At 40.3% G+C, this 23928-nt stretch overlaps 1 protein-coding gene across 1 annotated transcript in view; it reads left to right on the forward strand.

Annotated features, from left to right (window-relative positions):
• The window catches only part of slc36a1 (solute carrier family 36 member 1), a 32597-nt gene extending 23609 nt beyond the window's left edge, over positions 1 to 8988 (forward strand). Inside the window, exon 12 of the mRNA XM_029441336.1 lies at positions 6599 to 8988. Within this exon, the coding sequence (XP_029297196.1) occupies positions 6599 to 6873 (275 nt within the window). The 3' untranslated portion in view covers positions 6874 to 8988. The remainder of the gene's footprint in view (positions 1 to 6598) is intronic.
• The last annotated feature ends 14940 nt before the right edge of the window (positions 8989 to 23928 follow it).

Raw genomic sequence — 23928 nt, forward strand, 5'->3', positions numbered from 1 at the left:
AGTTAAGTTTACACTGGGAGCTTCCATTGTAGTATTCCCAGAGGTGCTAACAGCTTCATCTGCTTATTGTTCAAAGAAAGGAGCTTTTTACTTTGGTCAGTCCAAGTAGAAAGAACTTTGGAGGCCTTTTGACAATGTTTCCACTTTACTGGCAGAACCTTCAGCTGTTGGTATTGATTGCACATCTTGCAGGTTTTACACAATGAATTAGACCTTTTCAACAATTGCCATAGCAGGCTAATGGTCGCACAATGCACCACAAAGAAAAAGGTGGCAGCTCTTCACAGTGTGGTGATACGGAGTTTGTGGATTGTTAAACTTTAGTTGAATCACTGTATGCGATTTTGCCCTTGACGTATTTGACTGTTTATGCCCTATCGTTTATCGTCTCTGTCAGCAGAAGTACTTTCTTTAGAGCCGCGTTGGTTTTCTGCAGCACTTTGCAAGACGTTGCTGGCTCAATGGACACGCGTGGTTTAGTTATTGAGTGACAGGAGACTGTTATAACTTACCTTGCTCATATGTTATTTTCAAAGCAGGAATTTCAATTTGCTAACCTTTCTACTTTTCGGCCACCACTGCCCGCTCATGAATGTGACCAGTTTGTTCTTTATAATCTGAACTTTTTCATTTTATCCAGGAAATATGATTGCTCGCTCTGTGGCCCGCTATTCATTTTACTCAAGATGTACGTCAATTATTTCAAAAATCATCATTTCAGAAAACATTGATATGGATTTATTCATGAAACCAGGCTCTAAACAAGCAGCAGACTTCATTATTTATCATCCGCTCTCTCAGCGGTGCAATTTAGAGCAATCATATTCCACAATTTCCGTCTTTGCTACAGAAGGTAAACATCTGTTTGCATTTGTGGCCACGCTGTGACTTTCTCACAGACGCTCCACCAGCACGTTGCCCTCGCTTTGCTGCTGCTTATTACGCTGCTAGCACATCAATTCCTGGCGGTTGTTCAAGCTATAATCTCTATTATTTAGGTTCAACACTGCGTTATGTGTTTTTATACACCTGGGTTCTTCAATCTTTAATGCAGTGTGTGTGTTTCCATGAAGTTAAAATCAGTGCGACTCTTCAGAAAAGCAATCTGCTGCTCGTCTGTGTGATTTTTATTTTTTTATAAGTGTTTGAATCCTTTCAGCACCCAGTGTAGTTTGGTCCATCAGCCCTTCCTTGTGTTGTCCACTTTCAAAACATCGTTTGCATAGACGTCCATAGCTTGTTTGCTTTGGTCAAATGATGTCAATGCTTTTTCATTTTAAAGGGCTCAAGATTTAAAATGTGTGCACAGAGTAGCCTGAAACTTGAGCCTGAGAGAGAAAAGATTGATTGCAAAAATATACGACTGCTTGAAAATAGAGCATAAAACTGAATGAACCAATTTTAAACCGGATTCTGGGTGGATGTCCATCATTTCTGTAAGGTCTTCTCAGCCTTGGAAAGAGCAGAATGCAGACAAAACGTTTGTACTTGGCTTTAATTATAGACGCAGTGATTGTGTTTATGGAAAAAATGGAAAACATTCCAAAAAATGGTTTTCCATTAGACAGGATGGAAAAGGTTTTCTTTACCTCGATGACTTGTAGCTGTGAAGCCTGATGTCTGCAGCGCTTCATCTAACACAGGGGGGTCAAACTCATTTTAGTTCAGGGGCCACATGCAGCACAATTTGATCTCAAGTGTGCCGGACCAGTAACATCACAGCATAATAACTTATAAATAACGACAACTCCAAATGTTTCCCTTCGTTTTAGTGCAAAAAAGTGCAAATACATTCTGAGAATTTTCTAATTTGCCGGATTGAACCCTCTGGCGGGCCGGTTTTGGCCCCCGGGCCGCATGTTTGACACCCCTGATCTCACGGCTCTGTGGCTGTTTCTTCTTCTAATATTCCTTACTCTCACCAGAGTGTCAAATGTGACCATATCTTATGTTGAGCAATTTCTATTGAAGAATAGCACCACTCACAAATTGTTCGTTAACTCTGCGACAGAAATACATTTATATTTTCTGTTTCTTCACAAAAGAACCCTCCGGCTGATTTCCAGCAGCAGGAAGTGATTTTACTTTAGCAATTAATTCAGCTCAAGTGTTTCTCCAACATGGCTGCAAAGCAATCAGCAGAGCGTCTGAACAGGAACGTTTGAGTGACACTAAACTACGAAACCCAGAGCTTCACTTTCACTGCTTCGACTTGAAGATCAGCTTTTTTACTGCATAAAATAGATTTTTGATCCTTCCTTGATCTTTACCTGATTAAATAAAGGTTCAATAAAAATAAAATTAGTAATCATCAAAGACTAAATTGATTACAGTCCCTCCAGCAGACCGTCCCCTCTTGATTACATTATTTCAAACACGCTCAAAGGGAAGAGTTGTATTTAATTTTAAACGACCATGGGCCACAAGGAATTGAATTGGTTACTGTGATAAGTGGACATCTTGTTTCCACTCAGCCAAGGTTTTCAATACTATTATAATGTGTCCCAAGGGCGGAAATGATCTACCTGCAGACATTAGGGAGGCAAGCTCGCTCAATATCTTCAAAAGTAAGCTATAAACATATCTTTTTACTTTAGCCTTTTAACAGTGATATTTTATATCTTTTACTTTAGCCTTTTAATAGTGATATTTTATATCTCTTTACTTTAGCCTTGTAATGGTGATATTTTATATCTCTTTACTTTAGCCTTTTAATAGTGATATTTTATATCTCTTTACTTTAGCCTTTTAATGGTGATATTTTATATCTCTTTACTTTAGCCTTTTAATGGTGATATTTTATATCTCTTTACTTTAGCCTTTTAATGGTGATATTTTATATCTCTTTACTTTAGCCTTTTAATGGTGATATTTCATATCTTTTTATCTTAGCCTTTTAATGGTGATATTTTATATCTCTTTACTTTAGCCTTTTAATGGTGATATTTTATATCTCTTTACTTTAGCCTTTTAATGGTGATATTTTATATCTCTTTACTTTAGCCTTTTAATGGTGATATTTTATATCTCTTTACTTTAGCCTTTTAATAGTGATATTTTATATCTTTTTACTTTAGCCTTTTAATGGTGATATTTTATATCTCTTTACTTTAGCCTTTTAATGGTGATATTGTATATCTCTTTACTTTAGCCTTTTAATGGTGATATTTTATATCTCTTTACTTTAGCCTTTTAATGGTGATATTGTATATCTCTTTACTTTAGCCTTTTCATGGTGATATTTCATATCTTTTTATCTTAGCCTTTTAATGGTGAATTATTACTGGTTTAACATTGAATGTGTAAAGGTAACTAGGATACATTTTTTCAGAGTGTGTATTTTTGAAAGACTTGAGATCAAATAGACTGTGTTAAAACAGGAACAAGAGGAAGATTCTCTGATAAATGTGTTTTACATGCTCTTTACATAATTAGTGGAAAATGTGGGGCAGGATTGGTTATTTGATGAAGAAGACTTTAAGTCTCTGGCTGTTGTCCTTGAGTGTGAGTGGACTTTAATGTAGCTGCCACTGCTGCTGAGTGGAAGCACTCCCGGCTATCTAACATTAGCATAGCCAGACCTTGACTGTCGGCGCGCCGTCGGTCCCGCTGAAACATCCTGCGAGTGTTTGCATCTTTAATGAGCTACAGTCCACTGAGCAGCAGATCCAGAAATGAGTGTAGTGCATCCTATTGACTGGATGAAGATGAAACTAAGACCCTGTCTTCTTTGATCCGACCTCAGCACCCCCCCCCCCCCCCCCCCCCCCCCCCCCTCCCTGCTGACTGTAGCTGGTGGCTCTGAAGGTTATTGACTCCACCTGGCTGGGGGGCTTTCTCTCTGAGTGGATTTAAAAGTTGTGGGCATGCTGACAGTACAACGACCAGATCCACATTATATTCAGTCTCGGGGTTCATTCTCTCTTTTCATGGTTTGATTTGAATTCCTCCGGTTTTAATTTACTCTATTTTCTATCTTCATAAATGCAATTTTAATTTTAAATCAATTTACTTAATATTTATTGACTTAGTGTTCATCTGCAGCTATGGAGTTATTACAAACTGCAGCCACTGTAGATAATTAGTTCTTCTCAAGGACTTTGAAGGTGTGCAGATGCATTGTTGGTAGGATCACTCGTTCACCCTGCCTGTCACAGACTTTACCAACATCATAAAACCACCGACATCTTCTTCTCTGACGTTCTCTGAAGGTTTTTCCATGAGTGCTCTCTGGCACACCAAAGGCCTTTTGAATCTGCCTGATGAACCATGTTCTGCCTCCATCTCAGGGGACAGCAGCCTGTCTCTTAGCTACAGTCTTGTGGATTATTTGCTATGAAGGCTCAGTGTGATCTTAAGGGATGCCCCCCCCCCCCCCCCCCCCCCCTCCCTCTCCACAGCAGCGCTTGTCTTGTTTGATGGCTCAGCTCAGAAAGCTTCAAATGTAGTTTAAAGAGCGCCCTTCACCGACGAGGACCATTTCCTGAAAGTGACAGGATTACTCCATGGGAGCGTGTGGCGGCGAGGTACATTCGCTGTACTTGTCACATAAAAGATCAACCTGGCCGTCACCCTATAGGCTGATTTGACAGACTTTGTGAACACACAGATTATGGTTCAAAGAGTCTTTCATCCAGTGCTGGTAGTGGGTGTCCGACGTACAGCAGGAACAAGAACACCCGACTTGTCCTCTACACTCACTCTGGAGAAGATGCTAAGTGTGTGTGTGTGTGTGTGTGTGTGTGTGTGTGTGTGTGTGTGTGTGTGTGTGTGTGTGTGAGACGACTGCTCGTATGCAGACATTTCAAACTTTGAGCTTCGTTGTGGAGCGTGTCAGCATGACCAGAAACACGCATCTCGTTCGTGACGATGGAGCAGGTGCTTCTTTTGTCCGAGCAACCTGCCCGTCACCCGGTCTCCACGGCAATGGCTGAAGATGACCCGGGTCCCCGATGACCACGGCAACGCCTCCGGCCGACAAATGCTAAAGCAGCCTCACAATCGCAGCTTTGATTCCTCGCGGCGGGCAGCTCTGTCCTCTCCTCAATTTCCAACTGCACCGTCATCTTTCTTTCCCTGCTTCACTTCATCTCATTTCTCACTCGTCGCTCTTTTCTTTCTTGTCTCCTGAACCTTCTCGAGCGGTTATCAACTTTAGTTCTGGTCCTGTTCAGCAGAGTAGATAAAAATGAAGAAAATGGGCCTTTTATCTCTTCTGCAGCAGCGCAGTCATTTCATCATCTAGCTCTTCTGTCACACATGATCATTGTTGTGTAACAAGGGTATAGATGGGCACATCAGAAAAGTGCTGATGGTATTACATTCTCAAAAGAGACCAAAGGTCACAGTCTTAAGGAGTTTCACTTGTTATGACACAAGAAAGAGTTGAGAGCAGGATACGTTTCCAGTTTCACCGGCTCATGTTGGAGCTCAGAGAGAGAGAGATATATATATATATATATATATATATATATATATATATATATATATATATATATATATATATATATATATATATATATATATATATATATATATATATATATATATATATATATATATATATATATATATATATCATGTAAAAATACTCTAAACCCATATGAAGGGAAACTGGACCAATCACCACAAAGTTAACCCTTCAAAGCCGCTCAGTGTGATGCAACACTGCTCAGAAATCATTCATTACATTACAGGTCATTTAGCAGACGCTCTTATCCAGTACAGGGACAGTCTCCCTGAGCAGCTCAGGGTTAAGTACCTTGCTCAGGGGTACACTGGTGGCAGTCCTGGTATTGAACACACGACCATCAGATTTGGAAGGTGTACCACTAGGCCATCACCATTCATCACAAACGACTGTTGTGAACGTTACAAAATACCAAATTTAAGTGCGGTTTATTCTTCAAAATCCAGCATTTTCACAACAAAAGAACCGGCACTTTGTGAGCCCATCAAGTCTTGTTTGTTTGTGTACTGAAGGTCTTCACGACAGGCTGCGTTAGATCGGTGTGCACATCTGTAATTTGATAGTAGATTAAAAAAATGAAAGTAGTCTTAAAAGGTCAAAACATCAACGTCAATGTGGCTTTAGTTTGGTCCTGTGATGTTAGACCAAGCTAATTCCTGAACTGTTGGAAGTTGAATGGGGTGTGTCTCCTGATGGATGTAGATTACATCATGTGTACCATTATGTTTTATTATAGATTAATCTGTCAATTATTTTCTCGGTCTATAAAATGTCAGAAAATAGTAAAAAGAAATGTCACAAAGTCAGAGGTGATGTTTTTAAAGGTCTTGTTTTGTCCAGAACCCAAAGATGTTCAGTTTAATATGATATAAAACACAAAAGCAGAAAAACATATGTGAGCGGCTGAAAACAGCATTTTCTGATGTTTTTCCATGAAAATCACTTTAACGCCTCGATTATCGAAAATAGCTGGCGCTACATATATGAAGCTGAAACTTGAGGAGTGCATCGATATGGAGACACTCTACCTAGTGTAGAGGAAGTGTGCCTCCTCAGTGTGGCCTACTGTGAAACTGTCTGGAGTTTAAACCTGTCTGTTAACCACAATGAATCTCTTCCTTCCTCCAGGCGCTCTCGCCGTCCTGATCCCTGAGCTGGACCTCGTCATCTCATTGGTCGGCTCGGTCAGCAGCAGTTTCCTGGCGCTGATCTTTCCTCCCATCCTCCAGATTATAACTTTTCACACGGAGGGCCTGTCGCCACTGGTGACCATCAAGAACAGCGTCATCAGCCTGATCGGGCTGGTCGGGTTCCTCACGGGAACGTACGTCGCCGTCGAGCGGATTATAGCCCGTAACGGACTTAAACGTGAAGAGACGTTCTCCTCCTTCATGGTCCAGTGATGACGTGAAATGACTGTTGGCGGGTGCAGATTACACACCCAGGCCATTTAGAAAAACCATTTTAGGGCACATTTTTATTGTTCCATTTGCTGCTGTTGGATATGGCGGCCATTTTTAGCATTAATCTATCACATGTTCAATCAGTACGAAGAAGTTTCATGTCACTGCTGAACTAATGTCACATCTGATATGCACCACAAACTGCCAGCTACACATTTCATCAAGTCCTGGAAACTAGTGCAATCTAACGATGACGCAATAATGATAAAATAGTTCCTTCGGGGAGCGTCAGAAGAATTTATCATTTTGACAACCTGAATATATTAATGTTTAATCAAACTACCTCACAAAATGGTATCAATTTGGTCTATCGGAACCTTTTTTAACGTCCAGATTAGACTTGTCGCCCGAACTGCTTCTCATGTCGATCATTTCGAGTTAAACCACCAACTCGTGTAGAAAACGATCAACGTTTGTTGTTGCACTTTGATTTATGCCTTATTCAGTAAACGGCGCATTACTCTGACACGTCACACACACTTAAGTCAAGTAACTTTAACTTATAAATTACAGAAAGGGTTGAGTATCCAAACTATAGATTTTAGGAGTTGTGCTTTTCGATTTTGCTTATTGAATCCTGACAGCGAGGCGACGCGTGTGTCCGAGCAGAGCGTTTAGAATTGTGCTTTAAGTGCGGAAGTAAATTACGTTAGGGTCTCAATCTCATCATTTTGACATATTTTCAGAACCAGTACGAGGAGTTTGCATCGGTGCGTAACATAAACATGGTAAGAAATAGTTAAGTTAAAGCAAATTAAAAATAAAAGCAAGCTATTACAAAAATCAAGAAACATTAAAATGTAGGAAATGAAGTCCCAACTATGAGATGCACATCATGTAATCATGCAGATATTAGAGAGCATGTTTTAAATGAATTATATACGGTTAATATTTCATAAAGGGAGAAACGTTCTACTCTTCATAACCGCCGGAACCTGAAATAATTAAATCAAAGGGAACATATATTGTTCATGCCCGTGTGATATTTATATTTAATTGAATGTTAGATTTTTAAAGGTTCTTTTTACTGTCTACATATTTTAGTTGCTGTTCTTGCACAAAGGATTTGATAAAACTCCAGATTGAGAAGCACAATGAGAAGCAACACCGTCTCCCTGATACTCAACCAGAACTAAATCTGTCCCGTTACTAACAAAGCGTTGAATAATACAAATATATTAGACTTTAACAGCGTAGTTGTACCGTCTTTTATATAGGAGCTCTTCTGTGTAACACCTTTATTCTAAAAGCCGATTCTTTTTATGTGTTTTTATGTTTGAATGTATTTACTACATTAACAGCGGGTTATTTTTTTATGAGCTTTTTTCTTCTTTTCTTCAACAGCATGCATTTTTAAGACTTACACGTAACCTTGAAAATGTTGTTTTGCTTTAATTACAGAGGCTCTGCATGTAATATACTGTAATATGTATGTAATATAAAACACTTTAATTATATTCATGAAATCAAAGTCATCCACACGAGCTGTTCGTTGGTTCTGAAGCTTCTGTACGTCTTCAGTGTTCGTGGCAGTATAAAGACAGCTTGTTGTTATTAAACAGAACGCTATGAGCCTTATGTGTAAAGGATTTCTATCAGCTGTTGTCTTTGAATCACAGCTGAAGTTGTTTTTGTGTATATATCATTTGTTGCACATGTAAATGTCTGCACACGCAGTGTTTAATCTTATTTTAAATACCCATATTTCTCCTATGTATGGAATGTATGTGCTAAAACTGGACACTTTGATAGAAGGATGATGTGCAGCTACCCAAAGAAGACTAATTTCACTTTCCTCCCTTTGATTTAGGCCTGCAGCTAAAGATGATGTTCAGTTATTAATTCATTATTTTCCAATTAATCAACTGTTTAGAACCAATGCCCGTTTCAAGTCCAACACGTCATCCTTCAATTGTTTTAAAAACAGTTTAAGAAGCTGTAACCCACAAATGTTTGATATTTGTATTTGATAAAGTAATTAAAACCGAAGACCCATTTTCAATTCTGCACTCTTTCATTTCTTTATTCCTTTATAATAAATAACATTCAAAAGTTTCCATGTGTCTAAAACTGTTTCTTGTTATGTTCAACTTTAATGTAAAATATATATTTTGGCTTTTGGTGTGTACTGTCCCTTTAATTATTAAAGGGACAGTACACACTCTTACCTGCAGAGATTTATCAATCTAGCCAAGTGTCTACTGATATCACGCCAAGACAACATATAGATAAATAATACTACAGGTAAGAGGAAAAATATGTATTTTTGATTTTGGTGTGTACTGTCCCTTTAAGTATTGATTCCTCTGAGGGTTAAATCTAGGGTGGTAATGTGTTTTATAATTGTGTTAAAATTCTCTTTACATCCCGACAGCAATCAATAAATCACATGCTGAATGTTCTTCTTCTGTGTCTCCGCAGTGCAAACTATTTTTTAATATTCTCGACAGGCCAATTGAATTGGGAAGGAGAGTAAAAAATTAATTAAAAGATCTGTTGGGGTTAATCTCGCTGTATGAAGCTGTGCACACGGTCAGACAGAGATGGAGCTTCATTAACCCGAGTAGAGCAGTCTGATGTAGACCGTGTATTAACAAGACAACAGCACTAAGTTTTAGATGAGCTGCTTATTATACACTGTGCACGTCTGCGGTTATCTTTACAGTGTTGGGAGTGAACCTCCTTCTACACAGAAGCAAGACACACTTTTTTGGGGTCGTGTTGTGTGATTGATTTGCGTCTCTTTGCAGTTTTATGTTCCTTTGTCCTCGTGTTGAGTCTCCTGGTTGGTACAGTGCCAGTGACATTTAGCAGGTGAATGCCGGGGGGGGCCCCTGACACTTTAGGCCCCTGGGCCTGTGCCCCGATGGCCCGTGCAGTAATCCATCCATGGTTGCCCCCTTTTCTGAGGACAAATAGTTCCCCACAAAGCTCCTCTTTTTTCTGCTTATTACCGACTGAAGAAGCCAAAAAACACTTTGATGGCACTTCTATATATATATATATATATATATATGTGTATATTTATATATATATATGTGTATATTTATATATATATATGTGTATATTTATATATATATATGTGTATATTTATATATATATATTTATTTATATATATACATATATGTATTTATTTATTTATATATATAAATATTTATTTATATATATATATTTATTTATATATATATAAATATATATATATATATTTATATATAAATATATATATGTATTTATTTATATATGTATATTTATATATATATATATAATATATATTATATAATAAATATATATTTATATATAAATAAATATATATATATATATATTTACATATATAAATATATATATATATTTATATATTTATATATTTATCTATATATATATATATATATATATATATTTATATATATGTAAATATAATTTTTAAGATGAATTTAAAAATACGTGTGCAACCACAATCACAGTTTCCCCTTCCAGCATGTGTAAATGCAGAGCGTGGCTCCTGCTGTCACCTTGAGACTGTGCAAGACACGAGAGGATGAAGCTGAGAGCAGGCGTCTCTCTCGGCACTGTCGGGAACACGCAGCTGCATCACTGCCAACAGAGACATGAGGGGGAGCTTCCCTATGGACACTCGGCTAAAAGGATATTCTTACTTTTCTTCTTTGGAAAAGTCGTTTTCCATTTCAAACCTCCGAAAGAGCCGAGCTGAACCTTTTCTGTTGAGCAGGAAGATTCTTTAGAAGCAGAGCAGCTAATTGAAAAGCAGAAGCCACACGGATGAGGTTGCAAGGTGATTAATGCAATATATAATACAAGATTATTCCTAAAATACGTAATGGTGACTTTGCTGTAAAAATAATGAACATCTGGAGCTTCAGGACTGAGAGTGCAGAAGGCTCAGTGCCTGCACTGGAGGGGGGAGTACATTGAAGGTCACACGGTCGACTCATTACTTTGCTTTGCACTGGAAGAAGTTGAACTACAGGAAAGCTAAACGACTACTTTGTAATAAAACATTTTTACATGTGATATGAACGGAATTATAACAAAATATAATTTTAAAAAATGGGGAGAGAAGAAATAAATATCAAATATATAATCATTCACTTTCTTTTATTGCACAAAATAGTTTGTAGTTTCATTAAATTTCGACAAAAACAAGTAATTCCATCCATCCATCGTCTACCGCTTATCCGGGATCGGGTCGCGGGGGCAGCAGCTCCAGTAAGGAACCCCAATCTTCCCTTCTCCGGGCCACATCCTCCAGCTCCGACTGGGGGATCCTGAGGCGTTCCCAGGCCAGTGAGGAGATATAATCTCTCCACCGAGTCCTGGGTCTTCCCCGGGGTCTCCTCCCAGCTGGACGTGCCTGGAACACCTCCCTAGGGAGGCGCCCAGGTGGCATCCTTACTAGATGCCCGAACCACCTCAACTGGCTCCTTTCAACGTAAAGGAGCAGCGGCTCTACTCCGAGTCTCTCACGGATGGCTGAGCTTCTCACCCTATCTCTAAGGGAGACGCCAGCCACCCGTCTGAGAAAACCCATTTCGGCCGCTTGTACCCGTGATCTCGTTCTTTCGGTCATGACCCAGCCTTCATGACCATAGGTGAGGGTAGGAACGAAGATCGACCGGCATATTGAGAGCTTTGCCTTCTGGCTCAGCTCTCTTTTCGACACAACGGTGCGGTAAAGTGACTGTAATACCGCCCCCGCTGCTCCGATTCTCCGGCCAATCTCTCGCTCCATTGTCCCAAGACCCCGAGGTACTTGAACTCCTTCACTTGGGGTAATGGCTCATTCCCTACCTGGAGTAGGCAATCCACCGGTTTCCTGCTGAGAGCCATGGACTCAGATTTGGAGGTGCTGATCCTCATCCCAACCGCTGCACACTCGGCTGCGAACCGATCCAGTGACTGTTGAAGGTCACAGACCAATGATGCCATAAGGACCACATCATCTGCAAAGAGCAGCGATGAGATCCTCAGGTCACCGAACTGCAACCCCTCTCCTCCACTGACTACGCCTCGATATCCTATCCATGAAAATCACGAACAGGATTGGTGATAAAGCGCAGCCCTGGCGGAGGCCAACATTCACTGGAAACGAGTCCGACTTACTGCCGAGTATCCGGACACAACTCTCGCTTTGGCCGTACAGGGATTGGATGGCCCTCAAAAGTGACCCCCTCACCCCATACTCCCACAGCACCTCCCACAGTATCACCCGGGGGACCCGGTCATACGCCTTCTCCAGATCCACAAAACACATGTAGACCGGATGGGTGTACTCCCAGGCCCCCTCCAGGATCCTTGCAAGAGTAAAGAGTTGGTCCGTTGTTCCACGACCAGGACGGAATCCGCATTGTTCCTCTTCAATCAGGGGTTCGACTACCGGCCGAACCCTCCTTTCCAGTACCTTGGAGTAGACTTTACCAGGGAGGCTGAGAAGTGTGATACCCCTGTAGTTGGCACACACTCTCTGGTCCCCCTTTTTAAATAGGGGAACCACCACCCCGGTCTGCCAACCCCAAGGCACTGTCCCAGACTTCCACGCAATGTTGACGAGGCGTGTCAACCAAGACAGCCCCTCGACACCCAAAGCCTTCAGCATTTCTGGACGGATCTCATCAACCCCTGCGGCTTTGCCACTGTGGAGTTGTTTGACTACCTCAGTGACTTCCATCAGGGAAATTGACAATGATCCCCCATCAGCTTCCAGCTCTGCCTCAACCATAGAGGGCGTGTTAGTCGGATTCAGGAGTTCCTCAAAGTGCTCCTTCCAGCGGCCGATAACCTTCTCAGTTGAAGTCAGCAGGGTCCCACCCTTGCTGTACACAGCTTGGATGGTTCCTCGCTTCCCCCTCCTGAGGTGCAGATGGTTTTCCAGAAGCACCTTGGTGCCAACCGAAAGTCGGAGAAGAGAAGATGAAGAAGAAGAAGGAGAAGGAGGAGGAGAAGAAGGAGGAGAAGGAGAAGGAGGAGGAGGAGAAGAAGGAGAAGAAGAAGGAGAAGAAGAAGGAGGATGAGGAGAAGGAGAAGAAGAAGAAGAAGAAGAAGAGAAGAAGAAGAGAGAATAAGGAGAAGAAGAAGAAGAAGAAGGAGAAGAAGAAGAAGAGGAGGAGAAGGAGAAGGAGGAGGAGAAGGAGAAGAAGAAGAAGGAGAAGAAGGAGAAGAAGAAGAAGGAGAAGGAGAAGGAGAAGAAGAAGGAGAAGAAGGAGAAGGAGAAGGAGAATAAGAAGGAGGAGGAGGAGAAGGAGAAGGAGAAGGAAAGGAGGAGGAGGAGAAGGAGAAGGAGAAGAAGAAGAAGAAGAAGGAGAAGGAATAAGAGAAGAAGAAGAAGGAGGAGGAGAAGGAGAAGAAGAATAAGAAGAAGAAGGATGTTTGTATGTGTTTGTCTTCTGTCTCACTGATGACGACACAGGTATTGTTAGTTGAATAAACTTACAAAGACTTTAACTGTGGAGGTTTAATCAGAAAAGCACTTAAATATAATCTAGGCTCTAAAAAACAACTGTGTTTTAACATTAAACCTGTACAGTCTGTAAACATGAGACAAATGTATAATTTTGAATATTGGACCTATACAAATATTGATTTGATTAAGGTTGACGGACTTATAACTATATATATAAATATATATATATATATATATATATATATATATATATATATATATATATATTTATATATATATTATATATCTATATTTTCATTGACCTAAAACCTGACATTTCAGACTTGACACAAGATAAACGTAGTGGAGGAAGTGTGGACTCGACCTCCTTCGTGGGGATTTTATGCCCAATTACTCATTCCTTTGCAGAGCTTTGATTTGTGCAGCTTCTCTGGGATTTCACCTGTCAGCATGCGGAGCTTCACAGGTGAGCTGTCACAGTCTGAACTCTGAGCTGTTTTATCATTTCTTCAGTTTGCAGCTCATCATCACATTAATCTCTCAACATCACTTCAATAACATGCACCGCCGTCTGTAAACCTGGAGAACATTGTCTTTATTATTAGTTAGTTTAACTTCTGTGTTTTTATGAATCGTCTTTAGCCTGCCGCAGTATCGCACCTCTAAACTGGGTCCATACAACCTGTAATGTTTGTATGTTAGTTGTAGTAGTTTGGAGTTGCAGTGACTCACTATCACCTCTAGAGGAACAAGTGGTATTACAGACTGGACGCAGCGCGGCTAGCTGTTAGCATGCTAACTTCAGGAGATATCTCTGCAACACAACACAGAGACGTCTTAACGTCTGCACTGTTACATCTGGCTAGTTCTGGCTTCTCTGACACACTGAACCTTTAACCCTCAGATGCTCCAGTGATTGGACCCTGCACTCTTCATGACCCATATTAGATCATTGTGTTTTTATGCCATGTTTGTGTGTGTGTGTGTGTGTGTGTGTGTGTGTGTGTGTGTGTGTGTGTGTGTGTGTGTGTGTGTGTGTCGTGTGAAGCCATCGGTCTGTAAGACAGTTAGTCAAACTAACTTTGCAGTAACTCGTACACGAAGCAGATGAGTATGTAAGGAATGAGTCATGCTGTCATACAGAACACACGTGATGAGATTACTCACATGCTGAGGTCCTGACGCACGTCATGACGTTCTTAATGTAGTTATCAGACTGTGTGGTGTGTGTGTGTGTGTGTGTGTGTGTGTGTGTGTGTGTGTGGTTAAAGGCAGCAGTAGACCAGCAACTCCCATGTCCCGCAAGGTAAAATTACTACTTTTTTCAATGGAGTTTGACAGCTTCGACATCGGACTCAGTTCCCCGTCAGTGTATCGGCGTCTCATGGCAAAGTGAAGAAGTTCAAAACATTCTAAATATATTGATTAAACGGCATCTACTAAAGGTAATACTCTGACGACGGATTAACACCTCATACAGCCCCACTTCAAACATAATGCCTTTAATCTGGATACTTTAAGATTTGTTTTTGTCAGTTCTCAAATAATAAGTACTTTTACTTTGGTACTTTAAGTATATTTTGATGCTAATACTTCTGTACTTTAACTTGAGTAAGATTTTGAATGCATGACTTTTACTGGTAGTGTTTCTACACTGTGTTGTTCTCTACTTGTTCTGCAGTAAAGCATCTGAGTACTTCTTCCAGCTGGTTAGTTGGCCTGCAGCCATGAAAAACATCTAAAGCTTTTCAAACAATGAGCGTCACTTATCAGCTATCAGGCTGTCTGCTGAAGTAAAACCTAATGAAACTAAACCACTGGACACTTTACACACGAGCACGGCCGGCGGCGGGTTTGCGGCGAGGTCAGCTGTGGAGGATTCTCCTGCGCACGTCTCCCGTGAGTCCAATGATGATCTGACCTTAGAGAGCGGATGCGTTCTGCGTGCGGGGGTCATCTCTCAGCCTCTCTGCTCATGTTTGGCTTTGACTGCATTGAAATTCATGCTCACAGCTGATTACAAATGGCAGTAAATTCAATTCTTCATGCATCTTTTCAACTTCTTTGCACAGCGCAGGTCTGGATGATTAAGACTTGTTTACGGAGAGAGGGAGGAGATGAATTCCTCTCAGGGCGCATTCATCAATAAAAAAGTTTCTACTTTCATTTAACGTCAGAGGTTTTGTCCATCCATCCTGAGATTATGTGAGCTCTCACGTCCTGCCGTCTCCTTTAATCTCAGATCACCGATTCTGCTTTGTTTCATTTGCTCTCTCCTCCTGCTCCATTCGTCTTATCTCCTTTTTCATTATAAGCTCTCCTCTCCATTCCTGTCGCCCCCATCCTCTTCCCTTCTGTCCACAAAACTTACACAAACAAATCATTTCTGCTGATGCTTTGCCTCTGAGTCGGACATCGACCTCAGTGCCCTAATGCCATATATGTTAAGTGCAGCCTCCTTCCTGACCTGCACTCTTGTCAACGTATCCTCCTACAACGTTTCCCTACAAATGTCCAGCAAGTGATCAAACCGCTGCAGAACCTGTTCGGGCCACGACACTGTTAGGGTTAGGGAGAGATCGTGGTCTGAAGTGGCGTTACTTAAATGTCCAGTGTGCAGGATTTAGTGGCATCTAGCGGTGAGGTTGCAGATTGCAACCAACTGAATTCCCCTCCGCTCGCCGCTCTTCATCCAAGCGTGTCAGAAAACCTGCAGAGGCTGTCGGGTCACGTATGGAACGTGAACGCTTCGTCTGAGCTGCTGTAGAAACATGGCAGTGCAACATGAGAGGACCCTGCGCTCATTATGTACACAGAAGGGCTCATTCAACGAAAACACAGCGGAGTTATATTATATTTCAGTTCTTTGCCAATACACCCCCCGGAACACACATGATGGAGAGCACTGTGTTTACTGCACTGTTGTTATTGTCATTAGACACATGATACACTGAATTGCTTTCAATTGCCCTCAAGCAAACAGTATTGTATGAAGATCTCAAGACAACGTAAGTATTCATTGGGGGAGAATAGTCAGCTGCTTGGGGGGGCCTGCAGCAGTACTTTCCCCTCACCCTACTCTTGACCCCTGTGGGTCACATGAGGTGTATGAAGATGAGAGCTCAGTGCGTCACAGACCTGTGTGCAGGAATACAATACTCAAAGACAAACTTCATCTGTGTTAACAGAATTCCCTCTCTGTGTGGAGTTTGTCCATATTTATATTACTTAACTCACGATTATGTGGGTTATATGAATTACTGTAGTCTAGTTTGTAGGTATAAGTACCAACAGTACTGCACAACATCTTGTCCTCAAAAACTCAAAAACTAAATAGTTATGTTTGGAGGTTTGGACTTGAGTGAAGCAACGTGAGAACGTCTCCAGCACTCGTCCACATCTCAGTTCTCTCATCTTCTCCTCTCATTAACTTTCTTCTCCTCATCTCACCATTCCTCACCCTGCCTCTCTTGTCTAATCCTCTCCTCCCTTTCTTCTCCCTCCCCATCTCCTCTCTTCTCATCCCTCCTGCAGCCGCTTCTCCCATTTCAAGTTCGTAACTGCATTCCCTTCATCTCCTCCCTCCTCCTCCTCCTCCTCCTCCTCCTCCTCCTCTTCCTCCTCATCATTGTAATCTCTGCGGTGTGTTTCATGTCACACCGCTGGCTGCAGCACTGATCTGTGCAGCGTCACATCTAATGCTGCTGGAGAGCCTGTGAGTATGCACCCTGCCCCGGAGGAGAGTGTGATTCTGCACAGGACGGGAGACGTGAACGTGGTTTTAGATCTGTTGCTGCATCCTTCAACTTTTCTGATGTCAAAACAAAAACCTTTATAAAAGCATATTGTCTCAGCTTTATGCTGAAATACATCTGCTATATTTCATTTAGTTTTCCTAATGAAATACTTAGATACAGGCCAACAGTGAATACAATCAAGTCGTCGTCAGGTTACAGTGCAGTGTCAGATATGAGTAGTTATCTGATTTAATGAAAGGCAAACAGAAACTCTTCAGCGTTGATTTAAAAGAAGTGAGAGCTGCAGTTTTGTTCCAGATATGTGCAGCATAGAAGCTGAAGCTTCTCTGTCTTTAGTTCTGACTGAGGACGGAGAGCAGAGCCGTCCCAGACGAGTTGAGAGGTCATTGACAAACAGGAAGTGAAGTAAAGACCTGAAGTAGAAGGAAACTTTCCTTGTAAATCGTGTGAAGACATTATAATGTGATTGTCTCTCTGATCTTATGGCTCTTCATCTCACCTTCCTCTCACCTTCCTCTCTTCTCTCCCCGCTCTCCTATCCAGCCTTCTACTCGCGCTGTAAACAGTTTGGAGGTGTTGACCGGCGGCGTTGCTCCCGGCGACCAACTCCTCCCTAACTGAATGCAGGACCTCAAGATCTCCCGTTACCGCAGCAACAGACTCAGACTACAAACGAGGGCTCGGGGATACATCATTTGTTCATCTGAGAGAAAGCAGACGTTCTATAGGATCACTACAAAGAGAGGTTACAGAGCAGGGATATATATATATATATATATATATATATATAGAAGAGATAGATATATAGTGATATAAATAGATATAGATACGGTATAGAGATATATAGAAGATATACACAAGAGATAATATAGATAGAGAAGTATATATAACACAATAGATATATATAGATATATATACTATATAAGGTAATAGAGTAGTATATATAATATATAATATATATATATATATTAGATATATATATATATATATATATATATATATATATATATACAGTATATATATATATATATATATATATATATATATATATACAGTATATATATATATACAGTATATATATATATATATATATATACATATACTGTATATATATATACACTGTATATATATATATATATATACAGTATATATATATACTGTATATACTGTATGTATATATAGGGCCTGGTAAAGTCTACTCCAAGGTACTGGAAAGGAGGGTTCGGCCGGTAGTCGAACCTCTGATTGAAGAGGAACAATGCGGATTCCGTCCTGGTCGTGGAACAACGGACCAACTCTTTACTCTTGCAAGGATCCTGGAGGGGGCCTGGGAGTACGCCCATCCGGTCTACATGTGTTTTGTGGATCTGGAGAAGGCGTATGACCGGGTCCCCCGGGTGATACTGTGGGAGGTGCTGCGGGAGTATGGGGTGAGGGGGTCACTTTTGAGGGCCATCCAATCCCTGTACCCCCAAAGCGAGAGTTGTGTCCGGATACTCGGCAGTAAGTCGGACTCGTTTCCCGTGAATGTTGGCCTCCGCCAGGGCTGCGCTTTATCACCAATCCTGTTCGTGATTTTCATGGATAGGATATCGAGGCGTAGTCGTGGTGGAGAGGGGTTGCAGTTTGGTGACCTGAGGATCTCATCGCTGCTCTTTGCAGATGATGTGGTCCTTATGGCATCATCGGTCTGTGACCTTCAACAGTCACTGGATCGGTTCGCAGCCGAGTGTGCAGCGGTTGGGATGAGGATCAGCAAATCTGAGTCCATGGCTCTCAGCAGGAAACCGGTGGATTGCCTACTCCGGGTAGGGAATGAGCCATTACCCCAAGTGAAGGAGTTCAAGTACCTCGGGGTCTTGTTCGCGAGTGAGGGGACAATGGAGCGAGAGATTGGCCGGAGAATCGGAGCAGCGGGGGCGGTATTACAGTCACTTTACCGCACCGTTGTGACGAAAAGAGAGCTGAGCCAGAAGGCGAAGCTCTCAATATGCCGGTCGATCTTCGTTCCTACCCTCACCTATGGTCATGAAGGCTGGGTCATGACCGAAAGAACGAGATCACGGGTACAAGCGGCCGAAATGGGTTTTCTCAGACGGGTGGCTGGCGTCTCCCTTAGAGATAGGGTGAGAAGCTCAGCCATCAGTGAGAGACTCGGAGTAGAGCCGCTGCTCCTTTACGTTGAAAGGAGCCAGTTGAGGTGGTTCGGGCATCTAGTAAGGATGCCACCTGGGCGCCTCCCTAGGGAGGTGTTCCAGGCAGGGTCCAGCTGGGAGGAGACCCCGGGGAAGACCCAGGACTCGGTGGAGAGATTATATCTCCTCACTGGGAACGCCTCAGGATCCCCCAGTCGGAGCTGGAGGATGTGGCCCGGAGAAGGGAAGATTGGGGTTCCTTACTGGAGCTGCTGCCCCCGCGATCCGATCCCGGATAAGCGGTAGACGATGGATGGATGGATGTATATATACAGTATATATATATATATATATATATATATATATACTGTATATATATATACAGTATATATATAATATATATATATATACAGTATATATATATAAAAACAGTATATGTATATATATATATATATATATATATATATATATATATATATATATACATACAGTATATACAGTATATATATATAATATATATATATATATACTGTATATATATATATCTACAGTATATATATATATATTATATATATACTGTATATATATATATATACAGTATATATATATATATATATATAGCTGATAACTGTATGTATATACTGTATATATATATATATATATATATATATATATATACATATACTGTTTTTATATATATATACTGTTATATATATCTATATATATATATCCAGTTATATATAGATATATAATATACTGTATATATATATATATACAGTTATATATATATATATATATATATATACTGTATAATATTATATATATACTGTATATCTATAATATAAGTACAGTGATACATAATATATATGATATATATTATATATATTATGTATAAGTGATATGTCTCATATATTATATAATATATATATATGTATAACAGTATATGTATATATATATATATATATATATTATACATGTACATATAATCTATCTATATTATATATATTATCTATATATATATCTATATATATCTGTATACCGTATATATATAATATTATTATATCATTATATTATATATATATATGTATATATATATATATATATATATATATTATATATATATATATATATATATATATATATAATATATATATATATATATCATATATAATATATATATATATATCTCATATCTCCTATATATATATCTATCTATATCTTTATACTACTGTATATATATATATAGTCAAGTCAAGATAATTGTGATGAAGACAGTTTAGGAGTACAGATCGAAGTAGTAAAATATTGCTTGGAATACCAAAATGTGAGAAGCTTGGTAAAGTGGCAGCCGGCTCGATCCAAAGGCGACTAATTAACACAAGTTATCTTCTTTATTTAATGCATACACAAACAGAGATGTAGAAACAACAGTTTGTGGTTTGAGCTGATTGCCTCCCGACAGACATGAGATGAAAAGCCTTTTGCAGTAAACACAGATGCAGAGAGAAAAGCGGCGACACAGTGAACGCTCCTTTATTAAGACGTGTTTAGAGTTTGGTTGGCGTCTTTCGTCTCATCAACATTACAAACATTCAGAGGAAACATTCTCCGTGGCAATGTGCAAAACAGCGTCTGAAAGGAAAACAGGTACATTCTCATTTACTGTTCCTTCCAATGCGAGTGGTTTGGTCTTCAGCCGGAGACACACACACACTTTTTGTTTCATATCTATATATTTGTATACACACAAACAACAACAAGCTCATTGATTTTTAGTGCTGAAAATAATAAGAAAAAAGAAACTGATTTACAACACTGCAGGTGAAAGGCCCATGTTTTAAACCCTCAGTGGGACAATTACATTTGCTCCTGTCCCAAGTGGTTCTAACTAGCACATCGACGTGCACTGGGGAGATCTTTCTCTTTTTCCTCATTATTTTATTTAATCTACTTTTTTAACTTTCAAAAGAAAAACCTCCACATATTTCCCACCACCACCCAGGAGAGTTCGGTAATTGTTTTTGTTATTCTTCAGGTGAAAAGATGTTTACTTCTAGATCAAAACTGGGCCAAAGTTTGGATGTTTATAACTCGTGTTCAATGAGTATATTTCCATACGTAGTTAGAATCTGCTACATATTGAAATAAAGTTGTTTATGCAGTTGAAACTAAACTTAAAACTGCACTTTGTATTATTTAAATGACGTCATATTTTAACAGCAAAATAATTGCGTGTTTTGAATGTTTTATGAACCTGTGATAAAGCTGAAGAAGGCACTAAATTATAAAGTACAAGACTATAAGCCGAAGGTAACAAAAAAACAACTGGCACCTTTGAAAGACCTAAAGTCTGTGTGTTCCTCGCGTTGTGTGACTGTGCAGAGCATCGTGCCCACTGGGTGCAGAAGAACAAAAGCATTTCACTTTAAATTACCCTTCACTAACAAAAAGGAAACATTTTGCCACAAAAATGAAACAAAAACACCCACACACACATTCTCTCCCACACACACACAGCAGCAACACACTGCTTATTCATACATATGCAACATTCATCTTGCACTTTCCAGGAGTGTGAAACACAGTGATGTGGTCCAAAAACTGTCCAGAACTACCAACTTCATATTATTATTCTCATGTTTAATATTCAAATATGAACCTAGGTGAGTCAAAGTCCGTGTGAAGTAAATGAACTCACCGCTTGACGGTGTGTGATATGTTATTCAGCTCAGCTGTGATGCGTGAGGACGAGTCAGGATTATTAATGCACACAGTATTGCTTCTGAACTTTCCACTCTGGCTACCAAAGAATACCTCCATGTGACACAAAAACACTTTCCTTACAGGAGGGTGGATGGAGGGCGGATGGTGGGCGGATGGTGGGCGGATGGAGGGCGGATGGAGGGCGGATGGAGGGCGGATGGAGAGTGGATGGAGGGCGGAGGGTTAAATAAACAGGACTTTCACCCAGAAGACTTTTGTTTGACGTTGACTTATTTAATGTGACCAACATACTTATTTTAACCCTAAACGACGAGCTTTTACTAAACTTTCTTACCAAGTAGTTTTGATTCAATTCACAACGTTAATCACGCAGTTTCATCGTACAGTAACATCATATTTAGGGGACATGGTTGAAGTTAGACTATCAGCTGACAGAGCTTCTGTGTCAAGACCATGTTTTATTAGTTAGTTATTAGTTACTTGCTTAGGTTTAGTAAAACGTGATGGTTTGACCTTAAATAAGTACATGTCTTACGTTATCTAACTAATTATGTAAAATTAAAATAAGGCATTTTTGGCGCTAACATGCCATTGTAGTTACATTTTAAATATGGAGGCAGGGGAGGTGGGAATATTCCAAGATTGTAAATTTACAAGAAAAAGACTAAAAGAGATAAAAGAGGCACATTCACAGAGAAATATCCGCCTCCCCCGGCTCCGTGTTTAATTTATGTTCTACCTACAATGGCCGTCATACGTTGCCATACATGCTCCCTTTAGACCTCTATAAAAACGAGTGTGTATTTCCTTCAGAGTTAATGTCTGCATGTCTTGAGATTGGATTAGTGTGTGTGTGTGTGTGTGATCAGACCCTATAATGTGTTATAGTGTCGCCTATAGCAAAGCTTCACTGGCCTTTGGGCTTCGAAGACAAACATCCAGCTGTTGGTTGACAAATCCCGGAGACTTAGACATTGATTTCTTGTGTGTGATAGAGTAACTTATCTTCCCTTTGAATGTACAGGTGGACTGCAGGTGGTTACAGGTGCAGCAGAGATCCTGCTGTTTGTTGATCTCTAAGATGTTTTGGTATGAAACACTGAAAGCTTCAAATTTGGCCGCTCAGCATGAATTCATATCAACTGTTTAATCCTAGAATCCAAGTCTAGTCTCAAGTGAACGATCAAAATCAGTGTGCAGGTTTGGAGTTTACTGAACTGAAAGTAATCCCATCGGGTTCTTTCTTTATCCCAGTGAGAGTTTGGATTGTTACTCCAAAACAATTACGTTTCAAATATCTAAATAATTACTGTGAACAAAGACTTTTGCTAAAGAGACTTTCCGCTTCGACCAGAGTTCATGTTGAATCTTAAAAAATGTGCGTGTAGCACCTTTTAATCATTTCTTAACTCAAAGGTATATCACACTACATATTCCCAAAAAGCACCAATATGTTGTTCTGTTCAATAAATTAATTCTTTATTCTGAGCAGCATTCGTTAAAACTGACTGTCCTGTCACAGTATTGGTGTGTTTCTGTCTTGAAACTAGTTCATAGAAGATTTTTATGCATCAAAATGAATGATGAGAACAAGATTGCGGGTGGCTGGCGTCTCCCTTAGAGAGAGGGTGAGAAGCTCAGCCATCAGGAGAGACTCGGAGTAGAGCCGCTGCTCCTTTACGTTGAAAGGAGCCAGTTGAGGTGGTTCATCTAGTAAGGAGCCACCTGGGCGCCTCCCTAGGGAGGTGTTCCAGGCACGCCCAGCTGGGAGGAGACCCCGGGGAAGACCCAGGACTCGGTGGAGAGATTATATCTCCTCACTGGGAACGCCTCGGGATCCCCCAGTCGGAGCTGGAGGATGTGGCCCGGAGAAGGGAAGTCTGGGGTTCCTTATTGGAGCTGCTGCCCCCGCGACCCGACCCCGGATAAGCGGTAGACGATGGATGGAAAATGAATGATAAGA

This window comes from Cottoperca gobio, chromosome 10 (assembly GCF_900634415.1).
Source record: "Cottoperca gobio chromosome 10, fCotGob3.1, whole genome shotgun sequence".
In the NCBI taxonomy this organism is placed as follows: Eukaryota; Metazoa; Chordata; class Actinopteri; order Perciformes; family Bovichtidae; genus Cottoperca; species Cottoperca gobio.